General features: G+C 39.7%; 3 protein-coding genes across 3 annotated transcripts; 1 reads left to right on the forward strand and 2 right to left on the reverse strand.

Annotated features, from left to right (window-relative positions):
* Positions 1-4,473: 4,473 nt before the first annotated feature.
* Positions 4,474-9,003, reverse strand: LOC119070653 (xanthine dehydrogenase-like). Its single transcript, XM_037175084.1, has 5 exons — positions 8,831-9,003; positions 8,638-8,731; positions 7,598-8,573; positions 6,954-7,521; positions 4,474-6,889 (listed from the first exon to the last, which is right to left on the reverse strand). The coding sequence occupies exons 1-5, from the start codon at positions 8,879-8,881 to the stop codon at positions 4,586-4,588; spliced, it is 3,993 nt and encodes a 1,330-aa protein (XP_037030979.1). The 5' UTR covers positions 8,882-9,003; the 3' UTR covers positions 4,474-4,585.
* Positions 9,004-10,923: 1,920 nt separating this feature from the next.
* LOC119070654 (helicase POLQ-like) lies at positions 10,924-15,674 on the forward strand. The gene is made up of 10 exons (XM_037175085.1): positions 10,924-11,141; positions 11,217-12,344; positions 12,411-12,863; positions 13,092-13,297; positions 13,368-13,513; positions 13,574-14,561; positions 14,622-14,717; positions 14,780-15,067; positions 15,126-15,260; positions 15,507-15,674. The coding sequence occupies exons 1-10, from the start codon at positions 11,072-11,074 to the stop codon at positions 15,585-15,587; spliced, it is 3,591 nt and encodes a 1,196-aa protein (XP_037030980.1). The 5' UTR covers positions 10,924-11,071; the 3' UTR covers positions 15,588-15,674.
* On the reverse strand, positions 15,599-17,141 carry LOC119070656 (ribosomal RNA-processing protein 8). The gene is made up of 5 exons (XM_037175087.1): positions 16,984-17,141; positions 16,280-16,926; positions 16,176-16,220; positions 15,917-16,108; positions 15,599-15,843 (listed from the first exon to the last, which is right to left on the reverse strand). Exons 1-5 carry the CDS (start codon positions 17,056-17,058, stop codon positions 15,630-15,632), a joined length of 1,173 nt encoding a protein of 390 aa, XP_037030982.1. The 5' UTR covers positions 17,059-17,141; the 3' UTR covers positions 15,599-15,629.
* Between the last annotated feature and the right edge of the window lie 1,049 nt (positions 17,142-18,190).

The raw sequence follows: 18,190 nt of genomic DNA on the forward strand, positions 1-18,190 counted from the left end.
GCTGTAAATGGAGATTTTTAAAATGAATAAAAATAAATCGAAGAAAAACGATATTTGCGTGTGTGTTCTCTATTTTATAATGTTCCCTGTTCAAATCACAAAAAACATACTGTGTTGACTCTGAAGAACATTGTACTAGACTCTCTACAAACCTACAATTTTCTAAGTGAGAAATTACAATAGTCTATGGTCATCATCACGAAAAACAAAACACAATTTACCATGGTCAATTCACGTTTTCCTAGTTTACCTAGAGACACCCTGAACTTCATCTTTATAATTCCCGAGAATTATTGCAATTACCTATAGGTAAAAACAAACATATCCAAGTATTGTTTTGCAGAGGTAAATACTTCCACTTTTTTTTAGTCTTAAAAATCGATGCAAGAGTTTGGTAATGTTGGGATCTTCTCAAGAATGGACACTACTTCGAATAAAATACAGATTTAGAGAAAAGAATAATTTAGTAAACTGAATTTCTCAAATGCACAATTTTGAATGAATATCTTTCTTCAGTATAAAACTACTATTGATCATTAAAATCAATTTGATTGCTTTGATATAGCAGCTTTAACACTCCTCCTCAAACAAATTTATTTAAATGCCTAATATCGCCCCTCAAAAAAAGTCAACTAATTCAATTTTGTCGTATAAAAATTCATCTGTATTTCGGGTGCCCAGTATGGCCAGTGCGGCACTGTATCAAGTGTTTCTTCTTCTTCTTTTTCAGCCTGTTTCTATCCACTGCTGGATGTAGGCCTCTCCAACTTCTTTCCATTTTGTACGATCCATTGCCATTTGCTGCCAGTTTATACCTGCAATATTCTTAATTCCGTTTGTCCATCTCTCTGGTGGTCTACCTATAGCTCGTCTTTTATATGGTCGCCAGTTCATGATCTTTTTGGTCCAACGTTCGTCTGTCCTTCTTGCAATATGTCCCGCCCAGCTCCATTTCAGAGATGCTATTCTTTCCATGACATCAACGACCCTGGTCTGTTGTCGAATCCATTGACTCGTCATTCTGTCTCTGAGTGTTATTCCAAGCATACTCCGTTCCATGGCTCTTTGTGTCACTCTCAATTTATCTTCGGATGCTTTCGTTAAAGTTAACGTTTCCGCTCCATAAGTGAGCACTGGAAGGACACAAGTGTCGAAAACTTTGCGTTTCAGACTATTATTCATTTTGCTTTTGAAAATTAGTCTGAGTTTTCCGAACGCTGCCCATGCAAGACCAATCCTACGTCTTATTTCTGCAGTTTGGTTGTCCAGACCTAACTTCAGTTTATGTCCTAGATATACATAGCTGTCGACTCGTTCAATGACAGTGTCACCAACTTTGATTTCTCTATCGTCCCCGATGTTGGTCATGACTTTTGTTTTCGATAAGTTCATCTTGAGGCCAACTTTGCTCGCCTCTTCACTTAACTGTTGTAGCATAAGCTGAGCCCACGGGCACTTTTAAGCTTTTCGAGTTCTTACACACTTTTTTTCTTCTGTTTATTCCAAGATCATTACTTTCCAAAAAGGTGTGTATAATACCTTTTTGCGAATACACACTATTTTAGTTTTCAACGCAAAGTGTGTAATGGTTACACACTTAACAGATAGTACTGAATCTATAAAGGGATTCTGCCAAACAATTTAAGTGCAGAAATTCGTATTAGTTACTAAATTATAAAACCAAATTGATGCCGGAAGTGTGCTAAAATTTGGAATGAAAAGTCACTTGGGTGGATCAAACGCGTTACAAGGGCAACACTTTTATTTCTTCAATAAATGTTTGCTTCTTCCCCAATTCGCGATGTTCTTAATAAGAGTGCGTTGAAATTTCCTTTTCGGTTCATTCGAGCATTCATTAAAAATTCAAATTCTGAGGCACCTTCACGGCTTGAATATGGTTCGAAAGGAAGAACCCAGTTCTACAGATTTAGGTTTGAATGAAACGATTCTAGTTAGAATTTAATATCTAGCTATTTGCAAAGAACTTGTAAAAAGAAAAGGAATTTTAAGAAACTAAGAAGTTTTCCGTCAACTCTGTGTCAGTTACAAAATGGTTGCACTGAAGTTTCGACGACATAAGAAACGGTGACTTTCTGAAGAAACAGCCAGTCCCTGAGGAAATGACGAGCAGTCAACGTTTCTTCAGGAACTCACTTTTTCTTGAGGAAGTCGTCGATTCTTCTCGCTAATAGATTAAGATTAGGTCCCTATGTATGTGCATTAATAGCTAGGTGGAAGCACCGACATTTGGTGGGTTTTGAAATTCAGTTTTTTTTAAGTTTCCAATAACATTATACAATGTCAAAAATGTGTAAAAAAATGGGAAAATTAAATTGGCCGTAGAACAAATTTCCAGAAAATGTGCAAAAAATGGGAAAGTGGGAATGGCCGTAGAACAAATTCCCAGAAAATGTGCAATAAATGGAAAGAAAAAATTCCCCGAAAATGTGTAAAATATGGGAAAATGAAAATGGCCGTAGAACAAATTTCCAGAAAATGTGCAAAAAATGGGAAAGTGGGAATGGCCGTAGAACAAATTCCCAGAAAATGTGCAATAAATGGAAAGAAAAAATTCCCCGAAAATGTGCAAAAAATGGGAAAGTGGGAATGGCCGTAGAACAAATTCCCCAGAAAATATGTAAAAAATGGGAAAATTAAATTGGCCGTAGAACAAATTCCCAGAAAATGTGTAAAAAATGGGAAAATGAAAATGGCCGTAGAACAAATTTCCAGAAAATGTGCAAAAAGCCATTCTTATTTTCCAATTTTATACACATTTTTGACATTGTATAATGTTATTGGCAAGTTAAAAAGAACTGCATTTTAAAACCCACCAAATGTCGGTGCTTCCACCTAGCTATTATTACACATACATAAGGACCTAATCTTAATCTATTGGAGCCATAAGGACAAACAAAAGTGTAACTATTAAGAAAACAATGGCGCGAGCTCAGCGAGCAAAAAAAATTAGACTAGTAAATGTCCAGACGTTTGAATTCTGTTCCTTTGAAATGACGCGAGTACAGAGGAAAAAGTACCTATATTGAGTAAAGGTACGCTAATTCAACGTTTCCGAAATGAAGAAAATAGATTAAGACGAATCGACACATCGCCTAAATTTTTTAATAAACTTGTTCAACGTTTTGTAAATGGAATATTCCTTCTACAAAATGTGAAAAAATTACCAATCCCTTCAGAAAGTCATAGCTTTGATTTTTTTCTTCTTGTTGCAAGTGTGTATTTCACACACTTTCGTGTGTGCACTAAAAGTGTGTAAAGTACACTCTTTTACAAAGTTTTTACACACAATGTGTAAAATACACGCTTATAAAAGCCCGTGGCTGAGCCTGACCTAGATTCGCTGCAATCGGTACAATGTCATCAGCGAAGCGGAGATTGCTCAGGTACTCTCCATTTATCTTTATTCCCATTTTACTCCAGTTTAACTTCCTAACTTCAAGTGTTTACTAGCATATTATGATCATATTTTGTACGTTGGCGACTTACCGGAAGGTACTGTGATCATTAAAATCAATTTAATTGAATTGATATTCATTGATATTCATGAATATATATCGACGACATGTTGATTGGATTTAATTTTTAAAGTAGCTCCTTAGAACTGTATACATACTGGAGCTACGTGGATCATATATGTTAAAGGTTTCTTTTTATGAAAATAAATGCAATGAAACAGGATACAGGTATCGCTGTTTTTACAAATAAAACTACAATTTCATGCTAAGTCTCTACATCTACTACTTTCTAATTACTAATCTTAAATTCTATTACCTCTTACACTGTGTGCAAAACCGATGTTTTGTGCACAAAACGGACTTTTCGTGTACAGAATGGATTCTATAGGTAACAAACCAGTGGATGCAAGCAGTTCATGTCCAGTGTAAAAATTATTGCTTTCGGTCATCTGCTCTAGGAGCAATAACATTTGAAAGTCAAAATTTCCCCATATTCGAAGAGTTATATATCATTGACACAGTGACCGTGCCAGTCAGTTAACATTGATTCTGGACGCGGTCGAAAGGCAACAAAAAAATTTTGAAAGTGGTTGTTTATGTTCCCTTTTCAGAGAAGTTACTTTTTCCGTTACCCTAAATTCGGCTTTCTATACCTTTCTGTAAGTATTATTTCAAACTATTCTGTCCCTAATATTGTAGTCTGAACAACGATACCAAACATGCTATACGATCTACAATTACTGTTGATGATTCAGTTTTTCAATCGAAGTCACTCTCCTCGCAAATCTGGAGACCTCGAGTTTTCTGTGTAGAGATGACTTTTATGAATTATTGTAACCTGATTTCTTCGCATATAACAGAAATTGAAGACGAAGGAAGTGGAACAAATTTCATAGTAAAATGGGAGTTGAACGCTAACGTTTGGAAAAATCAAAAACTCGTTTCTTCGGCAAAGTTGTGACAAATTAAATGCTAAACTAAGTAAAACCTTTTTGATTTTATTTTTTGACGCTTTACTCACGTGAGTGATCATACTCATGTTGTATTAAATGTTACATGTGCTGAAATCAACATTTTACTTGCTTGCTTGCTGAAGAATATGAAATTTTCTAAATTATCACGCTCCACGATTTCAAGTTATTCTCATTAGCTTCTTCAAATTTTTCAGTAATTTCATCCTGACACGCTAATCTTATCCGTTCCGATGTTGCTGGCGACTGCAAATAAAAGTCACAATTCAATTGTCGTTCCTTCCGTGCTGCACCGATTGCTTCTTTAATAGCAAAGAAAACTGACGAAGCCAGAAAAAGAGGCGGTTCACCGATTGCCTTCGACGAATAGACGGCTCGTGGATTCGGAGCGCCAGTAATAAGTGAGACATTGAACTCACCAGGGATGTCACTGAAACCTGGAATCTTATACATGCCTGGTCCTCTGGAATATAGTGTACCATTCGGTGAATAGACCAACTCTTCTAGAGTGTAATATCCGTAACCTTGCATGTACGCTCCTTCAATCTGTCCAATATCTACAGCGGGATTCAGAGATGATCCAACGTCCATTACAATATCTGTTCGAATCACCTGATGATCACCGGTTAAACAATCGATTTCCACTTCCGATACAGCCGAGCCATGCACGTAATAATGATTAAATTTGCCAATATCCGGATCGATGTCTTCGACGATATAGAACCCAGTCGTTGAAAGAGAAACTCGATCATGGTAAGCTTTATCTACCCATTGATTCCAACCTTCCGTCGGATATTTCTCACGGTATGGTTGTAGACGATCGTATAAAATTTTGCAAGCATCAAGCACGGCTGACCCATACAAATCCGAACCCATTGAAGCTGCTGTGGTGGAGCTGTTCGGAATGGTATTCGTTCCTGTTTCCTGAATGTGAATTCGTTCCAATGGAATTTTTAAAACAGTCGCAGCAACCTGCAAAACTTTGATATGCAATCCTTGACCCATTTCCACACCTCCATGAGCTACCAAAACTGATCCGTCGCAGTATATATGCACTAAAGCGCCACCTTGATTCAGGTATTTGATCGGAAACGCAATTCCATACATCGTATTTACCAGACTGATTCCCTTTTTACGCCAACGGTTTTCCTTATTGAATGTGTCGACCTCATGGCGTCGTCGGACAATATCAGAACTTTCCTTGACTTCCTTGAAGCAGCGATTTACGGTACATTCAAGGAGCGTCTGATTGTAGTGAGTTACATCACCGGGCTGATACATGTTCAGTGCCATAATTTCTAAGTAATCTTTGCCGAGAGTTCTGGCTATATCACGCACAATACTTTCGCCCACCATCATGCTCTGCGGTAGTCCAAATCCACGAAAGGCTGTATTCGATCGGGTATTGGATTTCATGCAACCCATTTCAATGTTAACGTGCGGGATTTTGTAACAATTCTGAAAATGCGACACAGCTCGCTCCAAAATAACAAACGAAAGATCCATTGAATGGCCAGCGTTGTTGTACGCCTGCAATTCACATGCAGTTATCTTACCTTCGTTGGTAAACGAGACTTTGTAATTGAATAAGAAAGGATTTCTGCCGCCAGTAATTAACATATCCTCATCGCGATCCAACATTAAACGGACTGGTCGCCTTAATTTGTACGCGGCAAAGCTCACTGGATACGATACATATGCACCGCAATTTTCCTTTCCGCCGAATCCACCTCCCAAGCGTTTTACCCGCACAACGATGCGATTTTCAGGAATGCCGAGGAACGAAGCCAAATCTCGTTGTAATACTCCTGGCTGTTGAGTGGATGAGAAAACTTCAATTTCATCAGCATCTTTCGGTACAGCGATAGCCGATTGCGTTTCTAAATAAAAATGTTCCTGCCCACCAACTCTGACTTTCCCGGACACCACGTGATCCGCCTCATCGAACGCTTTTGACACGTCGCCAGCATGAACAATCTTTGGATACCCTGGCAGATAACTTTTGTGTTTGATAGCATCTTCAATGGTGACGATAATGGGATGAATGTCTTCGTACACCACTTTTACCAATGCGGCGGCTCGTTGTGCAATGATCTGATTGTCGGCTACTACTGCTCCAAGTAGCTGCCCTTGGCTAGTAACTACTTTGTCGTAGAAAAGTTTTTCGTCCTTGAAAATTGCTCCAAATTTATTTTGCTCCGGCGTCAGATCCCTTGCAGAATAGAAAGCATGAACGCCAGGTTGGCTTAACGCTTCAGATGCATCAATTGAAATAATTTTTGCGTGAGCTTTAGTACTTAAGACTAACGCAAGGTAAAGTTCGTCTTCAAGTTTCGGCATGTCGTCGACGTACATCGCTTCACCAGTAGCTTGTTTGTATCCAGATGAATGGACTGTCGGACGATAGATTGGGTCAGTTATTGGTTGTTCTGATGATACTTTCTGTTAATTTGATTGAGTTATTAGTTGCAAGTCATTTGTCCAATAGGTGGACTATGCACTGTACCTCAAACAATTGTGAACTCTTCGGGACCAAAGAGCGAAATGTTGATGCTCCACTCCTTTCGCGTTTAGAGACAAGATTAATGTTCAGTTTGCTTTCCAATTCTTGGCTAATTGACAGAAATCCTTTAAAGAACAAACTCAACATCAAGGACCTGCGATAAATAGTCATGCCGCCTGGAGCATCTTCGGTTAGTCTAATTTCGTCTACCAAACTTTTGTTAATCAGTTCAACCAAACTTTCATCCCAAGCTTTTCCAATTACAGCGCTCGATGTTTTGTGCGCCAAAATAGTTGTTGGTCCCATTCCACCAAACGCTAGATAAATATCGTCCACTATATTCGTTCCATCAATAAAGCTTGCGTTGAAAGCTCCATTCACTATTGCTATGTCGTCGTCTCGCCTTTTAGCTTGTTTGTATGCTCGAATATGTTGGTTCTGCGAGGACTTCGGTATGAACAGCGAGACCAAAACTTCATTGTCTGCAATGACGCTCTTTCGATATCCTGTGAAGAAGCCTTGACCCATTTTCACCTTTCTCTTCCCACCATCGATGCTACGAACGTCCAGTCTTTTGAAATACAATAAAACAAACTGGGGGATGAGTAAAGCTGTTGTGAAACAAGAATCGAACTCAAAACACTTACTCAATTCCCGCTGCGGTGAATATTGGATTTAAGTCAGAGATAGGTGACGCGGTCATGATATTTCCTCCGACCGAAGCTACATTTCGTATTTGCTTTCCGGCGAACCAATGAAGCATATCAACAATTGCACGATAGACCCGTGTCTCATGTTCCGGCTGTTTGTCGATTTGTTGTTCCAGGATACGCTGAAGTTTCATCAGTGAAACTGCAGAACCAATTTCGATACCTTTGTCAGTTACAGTTATATCGGTTAGTTCCTTAACTTGAACCGGATGCACCCGAAATTTATAGTCAAATTTCTTGAATTTTGTTTCCACTCCAACCTCCGTATTGCCAACGACAATCTTCGAATCAGGCTGATCCTTTTTGAATTGCAAGAGTTGCTGCAGAGTGACAGGCCGAAACCATGTCACTCCACGATCATTCGCAAACCTCAGCTCTTGCAGATCGTATTGATCGCTTAACCGTAATTCCGGTGGAAAGATTGGCTCTTGTGTTGAATCGAAAGGAGTAAATTCTGATGGCTCGAATAGTTTGGTGTCAATCTCAGCACCACACGAATTCCCATTAACCTTACAGCATTTGTCGCCCATTCCACATCCGACATCTAGAAATTCCTGAGTAAACGTTTTGTAGCCTTCAATAATCGGCCGGTAGCCAGTGCATCGACACAAATTCCCTTGGAAAGTAACTTCCAGGTCGTTCATGTTAGGTACAGGGTTGTCCCGCAATAATGCGTACATGGACATAACAATGCCAGGAGTACAAAACCCACACTGAGAACCATGTGCCTTAGCAATTCTTTCCTGCACAGGATGCAACCGTGTCCGAGTACTTCCGATACCTTCGACTGTCGTTACAGCCAGTCCATGTACACTACAAATTGGTGTTAGACATGCGTTCACCGCAGAATGAATGACCTGTACCATTTCTCGGTCGAATCGTGATATCATTACAGTGCAAGCGCCACAACCGCCTGTTTTATAAGAGGGAATGTGGTGGAATATTGAATTTTGGTCAGTCTGACTATAGAGGGTTACCTTCTGCACACCCTAATTTCGTTCCTGGTAAACGTAATTTGTCACGCAAATAACGAAGCAGTGTCCAATCGGGATCGACATTATCATCAGTGACCTATAATTGTGATAAGATCAACAGATTGAGAGCGAAGTTAATTGAATAAGGGGCCTTATGACTACATAAGTTACATAATTTTGTCTAAGATTTTCTGACCTTTTTGCCATTAACAAACACAACAAGAGTACTTGTTTTAGTCAACTTCATAATGGAGTTAATTTTGCGTTGTATCTCAGGTGTACAAGATGTTTGGCTATATGTGATAAGATAAACGCAAATAGTTAAAATTTAATAATACCGCTCTGAGAGGACAACCGAACACCGTAATATTAGAGTCGCAACTGATTAAAAAAAATTAAAAATTAAATTGGCAATTCATCGATTTTTTTTAACTAATCTTTCAAGAACGATAAAAAGAAATGTGCCCAAGGGGCTTATCACTGTGAGCATTTTAATTAATATTGAGCATTTTATGGTTCTTTTTTTTTGTATTTTCTGTTCTTTTTACAAGAATGTGAGGTCAAAATGTAGAGACGCTTTCCTCTCAAATTCATTGGTTTCACTGGTCAAATGATATATACTTAGCGTAAGATTTTGTGTTAAATCTTTTTTTGTCTATGAGTTGGATTATGAACAGATGCATGATATAAATCTACCAAAATCTGCTACCTCTGTTGTTTCATCTATTTCCAACTGTTCGATAAGAAATCTTTTCCTTCGATATCATAATACATTTTGCTATTATAAGACAACAGTAGCTTAAGCTCATTGCTTATTTGAGTTGTCACTTTCGCTAACAGATGAGTTAAGGCTTCTACAGGGTATGTAATGGTAATGGTAATGGTTGAGACTTATTAAAGGACTAACTTGTAGATTGCAATCAGTAAATTGATTCTTTACCGATCTGTACCGAGAAAATAGGGAAAATCACTGATTTTCACGATTACAATCGAATCGAATATATTCAATTCATTTAAATGTTGTAACATTGGTAAGGCATGTGTTGTGCGGCATGTGGAATGAATGATGAGAATTGAATTGTATTTGTGGCTTCTTACTTTTCTACTCCTGTATTCCAATTAATAAATTGGAAATTGAATTTCATCATAAACTTTCTTAAGTTGCTTTTCAGACAATCCACACGCACAATCAAGTTTATATGTCTTTATACAGTTTTACCTGCCTGAGTAGCAGCTTCAACCGTATAAACAAAATTTTTAATTTTCAATTATGGATCTGAAGCAAATTCAAGCTGAATTTTCACTGCCTCGACTGTAAGAGATTTTACCTCCTATGTGCCCGCAAAAGAAAAATTAACGACGGCGATCCAAACGAGCTATAGCTCAAATGAATCCTCTTTCAATTCTGAGAATATCGTGGAACAACTTTTTTCCCGAAAACTTTTTGTTGGGCTGTCATGGTACTTAGAAAATTTTTCACCGAAGTGGTCGCGAAAATCGTTTTTTATCAATTACTCCAACATGCGAAATGTGAATAATGTCAAATTGTGCACGTTTATGAAGGTCAGTGAGCTGAATATTATTGCCCAACAAACGCCGATGTTTGGCCCACCCAGCCGCCGCAACAAGTGAAAAACCTCGAAAAAACCGAAATTTTTGAAGGGCTCTGGGCGGTTGGGAAAGTTAGTAGCAGGAAGCTCTAACTTGTAGTTTTGTAGCTTACTTTTCGCCCTATCCATTGACACCCCACTCGACCATACCCACCTTCCCAGATAGTTGATTGAAGTCTATTGACTATTAGAAATTTTTGTAGCTGTCCGAGAAAATCGACTACCATTACACTTATTTGATTAAAACGTTCTAAAGCTTGTCGTGTCGTTCCCGGAGAGTTTGTTTCAACCAAATTACTTCTCCCAACTTAACCGGAGATCTCTCCTTATCAATGCATTGAAAGATTTTTCAGCCAAGTTGTAATACGTTCATTTGTGCTATAGTGAAGGCCTTGAATTGCCGCAAAAAATGTGTTGATTTCCAGGGATACATCATGTAAAGAGGAGCTTATTTATCATTAAAGCAGATGGAAGGCAAACAAACACAGATAGAAGGAAAGTGTACAACGGAAGGACAATATTATGTCAACAGAATGTGACGGGATTTTATATCGTTTTTTGCTCCATCAACAAATAAACTTAACGCTCACAAGAGTTCAATTTTCAATTTCAAAATTTTCCCGCAAATTGTGGGTAAAACAGTTGAAGAGCCTACGAAAGAGTTCGAAAAAGAATGACAGTTGGTGATTTCATTGTTTTGATTTATACAATTTGATGCAATTTCAAAGAATGTTTTTTTGTAGAGCTACACATCAACGAATTTTGTTTAAATGTTAATGAGTAGTGTAATTAGCAGTGTCTAGAATGGTATAGTAATTCCATAAAACATGTACAAAGCAAAAACTATATTCAAGGTCCCTGAATCCCGTCCACCAACCGTATTGTGCAATAAAACCAGTAAGAATTCAAATCAAACGAATGTCACAATTACCTGGAATTTCGATTCAAATGTTGCTGTTGTTCTGTTTATAGTCAATAATGCTTCCGAAGTCAGCGTGGACAGTCACAAGCAAATGCTTGACTTGGACGACACCGTATTCCTAAATGTTTCGCTTGAAAGTGCCGATTCGCCCATCAATGAAACCGACATCAATCTCTCGTCATTCGATAGTCCTGACGTCAATCTGAATACCGCACTTATTATTCCCCATTCTCTGAAGCGGAAATCTTCCGAGGGAATCGCACCCACATGCAAGAAACGTTTGTTAGACGACGTTTCTTTCGACGAAACGTTCGTTTCTGACACTGAACTCTTGCAAATCCAATCCGGCCAAATACAGCCAATCGAATCACGTCCCTGTTCGTTCGAACGGTACTCGCAACTTTACTTCAGCAGTCAATTCGAACAGGTCGAAAATGTCACGGATGAAGACGTTCGAAATGAAACACAAATCGATCAAAGCTGCTCGACCGTCACGAAATTAAATCTAACACAAATGTTCAACGATGACTTTGAGAACGATATTCAAGACATGGACGTGCCATGCAATCAAACTCAAATGTTTCTGGACACAGTGAAAGCAATTGGACAAGTTCCCAAAGATCCCACACAGAAACTGGAAGAACTCGATGGCACGATGTACAAAAGTAAAAACGGAAATATTTACATTCAGCTGCAACGGTCGATGGAGGCCAAAAATGAGACGAATGTAATCGATGATGATTATGTGGATGCGGAACTGTCTCAAGCGATTAAGTCGTCTCAATATCTTAGGGAAATTGAGGATGACTTTGCAAAGTGTGAGAAGACCATCTGCAACATAGGCAATTTGAATGAAAGCGATCGATCAATTTTAAATGAAAACAGTCCGTCGGCTGACATAGACGTCGCATTGAACAAGAGTGATGAGGCTTTACATGGACTGAGTAACATGTCAGCAATCAATTGGAACAGTCCAATGGTTCGTGCTTCACAAGACACCCCCAAGTCGTCGTTTATCAAAACTCGGCTGGCAATGAGCTCGAAAAATCGACAAAATGTGCAGACAACACCGAAATCCATTGTAACAACCAAATTCAGTCCGATGGGTAGCTACTATGGACTGCCGACCACCGTAAAGTCTTTGATCAAGGACTACAAAGGAATCGACGAGTTATATGGTAAGCGAGATGAATAGCAGATCTGTTGCAACACATCCGTGACTTTCTGTTTGTTTTCAATTTTAGACTGGCAAAATGAATGCCTAACTCTTCCGGCGGTGTCGCTTCGCCGAAATTTGATATACGCCTTGCCAACGAGCGGAGGCAAAACTCTAGTCGCTGAAATATTAATTCTAAGAGAAGTCATTTGTCGCCGGACGAACTGCCTGTTCATTCTTCCATACGTGTCCATCGTGCAAGAGAAAATCTGGGCCCTATCACCGTTTGCGGTGCAATTGGAGTTCTTGCTTGAAGAGTATGCAGCTGGCAAAGGACAATTGCCGCCGAGAAAGAGACGCCAGAAAAAATCCGTTTACATTGCAACCATTGAGAAGGGCTTGGCATTGTTGGACAGTCTGATCGAAGTTGGTCGTGCGAACGAGATAGGACTAATTGTTGTCGATGAGCTACACATTATCGGAGAGCCGGGACGAGGTGCAACTTTGGAAACATTATTAACGAAAGCTATGTTTATCAACGGTAAGTCGCAGCATTTCTTCAGCAATCAGGTTTCAGGTCAGGTCAATTCAGGTCAATTCAGAATAGAATTGTGTGAGATTCGGGTAAGCGTTGAGTTTCCATGTACTTTGTCCCATTGACAAATTTCTGCTAAAATTCTAATTTTGATATTGAACAAAATCTATTACTTCACTTGTTTCAACATTTTGACATCGCTGGACGATAACAGATGACATTATTTGCTTGCAGCTGGAATACAAATAGTCGGAATGAGCGCTACGATCGGCAACCTGAGCGAAATCGGTAAATTTCTTAACGCAGACATTTACACAAGAAACTTCCGTCCCGTCGAATTGAAAGAGTATGTCAAATGCGGATCTGATATCTTATCGGTGAATCCCAATGCACCATCGCCAGAAGAAGCATTCACAACGGAACGAACGGTCGATTATGGGGTGAGTGACAATGGGTCTACCTTCAGTACTGCTTCCAAAAATATTATTCTTCTTCGTCATTTCTATTCAGTATAGTGAAGATGTGCTGCGTAGAGATCCTGATCACTTAGGCGGCTTAGTCAATGAAATCATTCCAGATGATTCCGTCCTTGTCTTCTGTTCGTCGAAGAAAAATTGTGAAAATGTGGCGCTGCTGCTATGTCGCGTGTTGCCCAGGTGAGATTAGATTTTAAGAGTTTCTCCTGCGCCCATGTACACTCAAATATTTTTATTCAGGAAATCCGTTAATCATCGTCAAGAAGAGAGAAATGAATTGAAGGCAGCGCTCCAAGGCGAAAATGGAGCAATGTGTCCGATTCTGGCACAAACGATTCCGTATGGTATAGCATATCATCACTCAGGTTTGACGACTGACGAACGCCGCAATCTCGAAAGTGCGTTCCGTCAAAACATTATCTGTGTGATATGTTGTACATCAACGTTGGCAGCTGGCGTTAACTTGCCAGCGAAACGTGTCATTATTCGTTCGCCATACATTGGGCGCGATTTTCTCACCCTTAGTCGGTACAAGCAAATGGTAGGCAGAGCCGGTCGAGCTGGAATGGGTGACTGTGGGGAGAGCATAACCATCTTTGAGCCGAAAGATTATTCCCGTTTGATTCATTTACTCACCGCTCCAATGGATGAAGCTGCGAGTGGCCTGCATTTATCTGCCTGCAAAGGACTCACCGGTCTGATTCTCAGTTCAATTGGTCTCGGTATAGCGGTTTGCCAAAAAGATCTGCATCAGTTGATATCGAGAACATTGCTGGCGGTGCAGGCCGAACGTTTGGGTCTGGACATCGAGGAAATGACCAATCAGATTATCCGAGATTTATTTAAATTGAAAGCCCTCACCGCAACAAGTGCGACGTCTCAACTAAAACCGTTGACTGAATCGAACGCGACGGCTCAATTGAGTTCCAGTAGCGTTGAATTTCAAAACAGTGGCGTATTCGTTGACGATGAACCGGCTCTAAACACAACGAAAGTCATGCAAAAACTTGTCCTCAAGCCGTCCACCAAGTTAACTATCAGTCGAATGGGGAAAGCATCGTTCAAATCTTGTATCGATCTGCAAAAGTCCAAGATCATTTACAACGATCTGATGGAGGCGCAAAAGAGTCTCGTACTGACGGACCATTTACATTTATTGTACATTGTAACGCCATACGAACCAGCCGACATCAATGTGACAATAGACATGACGGTCTATTACAATCAGGTGAGCATCCACACACTCGTTACGATGCGTAATTTGCTTGAATCCGATCTCATTTCTTAGTACTCCAAATTGACTCCAGTTCAATTACAAACCGCCAAAGCATTGGGCATCAACGAATCGTGTGCAGTGAGAATGGTGACGGGACAGTCGTTCAAGGTAAATTTTCTTTTATCAATGGGCTTGTGACGAAACAACACTGAATTCCGTATGTCAATTAGTCTCACATGACGCGACCAGTACACCGTTTCTTCCTCACACTCATTCTACACGAACTATGGCAACAGAAACCCATCCATCAAGTGGCCGATATGTTTCACGTGAATCGTGGTGTCGTTCAGAATCTAGCCACAGCAGCAGCATCGTACTCCAGCAGTGTGATACGGTTCTGTGAAGAACTGGAGGAATTTTGGGCGTGTAAAGTACTGTTGGGAGCTATGGTGAAACAGTTGAGCTACTGTTGCACTGTCGAATTGTTGCCGCTGATGGACTTGCCATGTGTGAGAATTGTGAGTTCAATTTTGGCGTTCAGGTTTCAGTGTTTTGTTGAACCGTATAAATTCACAGGGAAGAGCACGGCAGCTATATTCGAATGGATTCAGATCGTTGGAGGATGTAGCAAAGTCGACGGTGGGAGAACTAGTCGATAAAATTGAGCATTTGAATTACAAAGTGGCCAAACAATTGATTTCGGCTGCCAAAGTGAGTATTTTGCGAGACTTTTCTTTCGTCACATTTGTAAGATTGAACATAGGGTAGTGACCACTGTCGCGTCACTTTATTTTAAACAGTTCGAGCGGTATGTCCCGCGCTTCCGGCCACTTTAAAGTTTGAATCTATAAAACAGTCTCGGAGTAATATTGCTGTAATGTGTAGTTGGCTCATCCGCAACGATTTCTTGCAAAATCCAACCAAGTTACCCAAAAGTGTTTTTTCTTAAATTTCCAGGTTTTCATTCTGGAACGATTGGAAACGCTACGCGGTGAAGTGCACGACTGTCTGGAGGTGCTAACACAGAAACCCAGTTAAATGAACTTTCATTTTCTTCCTTTCCTTTATTTATTTGTCGCCCTATCTCTTCTTGTAAATACACGGCTTCAAGCTGAATGAACTAACCGTTTTGCTGGTTTTCTTCACCATTTTTGTCTTCTTAAAATTCAAGAAATAAAACAAATTGTTCGACACATCCTGATGGACCAGCTCGAAACCGCATTGCTTGATGTTGGCCACGAAATGTCGAATGTCAGTGAACCGCGACTCAACCTCGGCAATTTTCAATTGGCCGCTGAAATTGAATGAAATGGAAAACATCGACGTTGAATTGTCGATCAACATTGCTGTAACTACACTGCGCTTACCCGTCCTTGAGGACACGATTCGCTTCCAAAATGAAATCCTTGATGTTCGTTCCCATCAATGACAAACAGAAAACGACAACATCGATACTTCCCGTCTCAAGCGGGGTGTTTGCCATGTCACAAGCAATGATGTCCTCGGTCTTAGCGACCAGATCCAATGAATAGGTTTTTTGTGGAATCGTTCGGGCCAGTCTGGAATTATTCGACAACAAAAATGGTTAGATCGGCAAGACCTTTCATTGAAATGGAATGTTCAGACCTCGCTTCACCACAACCAAAATCAGCAACCACCAAATTTCGCGGTCTGCAATCGAAATCGAATTATTTTCTCGTCATAAAATCTTAAGAACTTGTTACACCTACAGTCTCTTCAGTGCGTTGATCATGCGATCGAGTGGATTTAATGGCCACTGTTGGACTTGTTGTCGATAACCTTCGTGGTATGCTTGGAACGATGTAGGATCATCTTCAAAGACTGCGGTCGCTTCGCCACTCGGTTTGCTGTAGAGAAGTTCGTTGAGATATCGGAATCTCGATCCCTTCAGGTTATCAATCAATGTCTGACGAAACGAATTGTTACCGTCCAGTTGCTCGGAGTCGTCTTCGTCTTGTTGGTCAGTTTGAGGAAGTTTCTTCGTGAACGGCACATTTTTCAATTTCTTCTTCTTCGCCGACGTCGGTTCCTGTTTGTCATTTTGACTTTTCACATTCTTATTCTTCGCAGAAGTCGGCAGTTCCTTTTTGTCATTTTGATTTTTCAATTTCTTATTCTTCGCCGACACCGGCTCGTTGTTGTCGTTCTGATTTTTCAATTTCTTTTTCTTGTTCGGCGACTCAACCTTGTCACCGACATCAATTGTCGATTCTGTGAACTTTCTTTTCGTTGGTTGAACTCGGTCCGGCTCTGAGTCTCGATGCAGCAATACATATCGTCCGGGTGGGTGTGATTCAATTGCTCCATCGTTGTCAATTGACTTGGGCTTCTTCTTATTCTTTTTGTTGGCCTTTTTCTGAAATGAAAGGCACATTTGTATCGTAATCACAGCGTCGAATCCTTAATTTACTACTTTAAAGTTGAATGTTCTCTCTGGAACGTCGACATCATCGTCCCAGCCTGGTGTTTTGAAGATTTTCGCAGACATTGCAGAAGATTCACGTGTGTTTACTGTTTTGACTGTTTTGGGAGAATGAGAATGTGTGTGTTTTGTACTTTTGACATACAAAAGAGCCGGTGTAAAATGCGTAAAATGACTTTTCTTATCAATTACGAATTCGAAGTTCGAAACCACTGTGCTCAGCCTTTGCGATGGTATTACAGTTATAGCGGGAAATTTAAAACCAACGACATGAGAAACGCTCACAGAACTTACATTTTTGAAGTTGTGTTGATTCACAACGAATTATATAAGAGTTAGGGAGACAGGTCGTTGATTTGCCCACAGTATTGGCCTGTAGATATGTCCTTTTTTTCGTAGTAACTTCATTCCCTGTAGATTATTTTCATGTGGAGCTTTTTCCTTCATTTCCCTCATATTGTAGCAGTAATTTTATGACAGAAATGATCATCAATGTCCTTTTAATGTGAATGGATAAAATCTCTCCGATTGTGTCTCAGTTTTGAAACACCTGCAGCATAAAATAGCATAATGTAATCGCAATCGCAATTGATCATGAAGGCGGTGACATCAAAATTTCAGTGGCGCCAACACTGACCTGTTTGACCTGTTTTTTCAAAACCTTGGATTTAAATTCCTAAATTGAAAACTTTTTCTGAACGTCTGCAATACCGGAAATCGTTCGATGTTACCTCTATCTTATCATTTTGTTCACGCGATAAACGTTAGGGAATTTCCTACCAAAGAACATGTTATGCTGATAGACGAACAGCAACCGAAAGCGACAAATTTTATACAAGTCACTTATGAGTGAATTTGGTTTGAATTACATTAAAAATTTGATATAGTAAACAAAGTTGGACTATACATGATTAACAACATAAAATGATAGGAAAACGATATTGGAGGGTGAAAGAGATACTTTATGATCTCTATAAATTTAATCAGTAAACGACAGTGACGACACACGTAAAACGTATGTTAAAACAAATGAAGTACAAGACTCTATCAAACTGCTAAAACACTTAAATCGAAGAATCAGCAGATTCTATAATTATTTATAGGTGTAATGCCCAGGCCACCGGCTCTGAATAGTTATTTTCCTAACGCATGCTAAAATGCTTTTTTTTAGCTAATGAGAGGTTTCGCTAAAAAAGTC

The sequence above is a fragment of the Bradysia coprophila genome (assembly GCF_014529535.1).
Source record: "Bradysia coprophila strain Holo2 chromosome IV unlocalized genomic scaffold, BU_Bcop_v1 contig_106, whole genome shotgun sequence".
Taxonomy (NCBI): Eukaryota; Metazoa; Arthropoda; class Insecta; order Diptera; family Sciaridae; genus Bradysia; species Bradysia coprophila.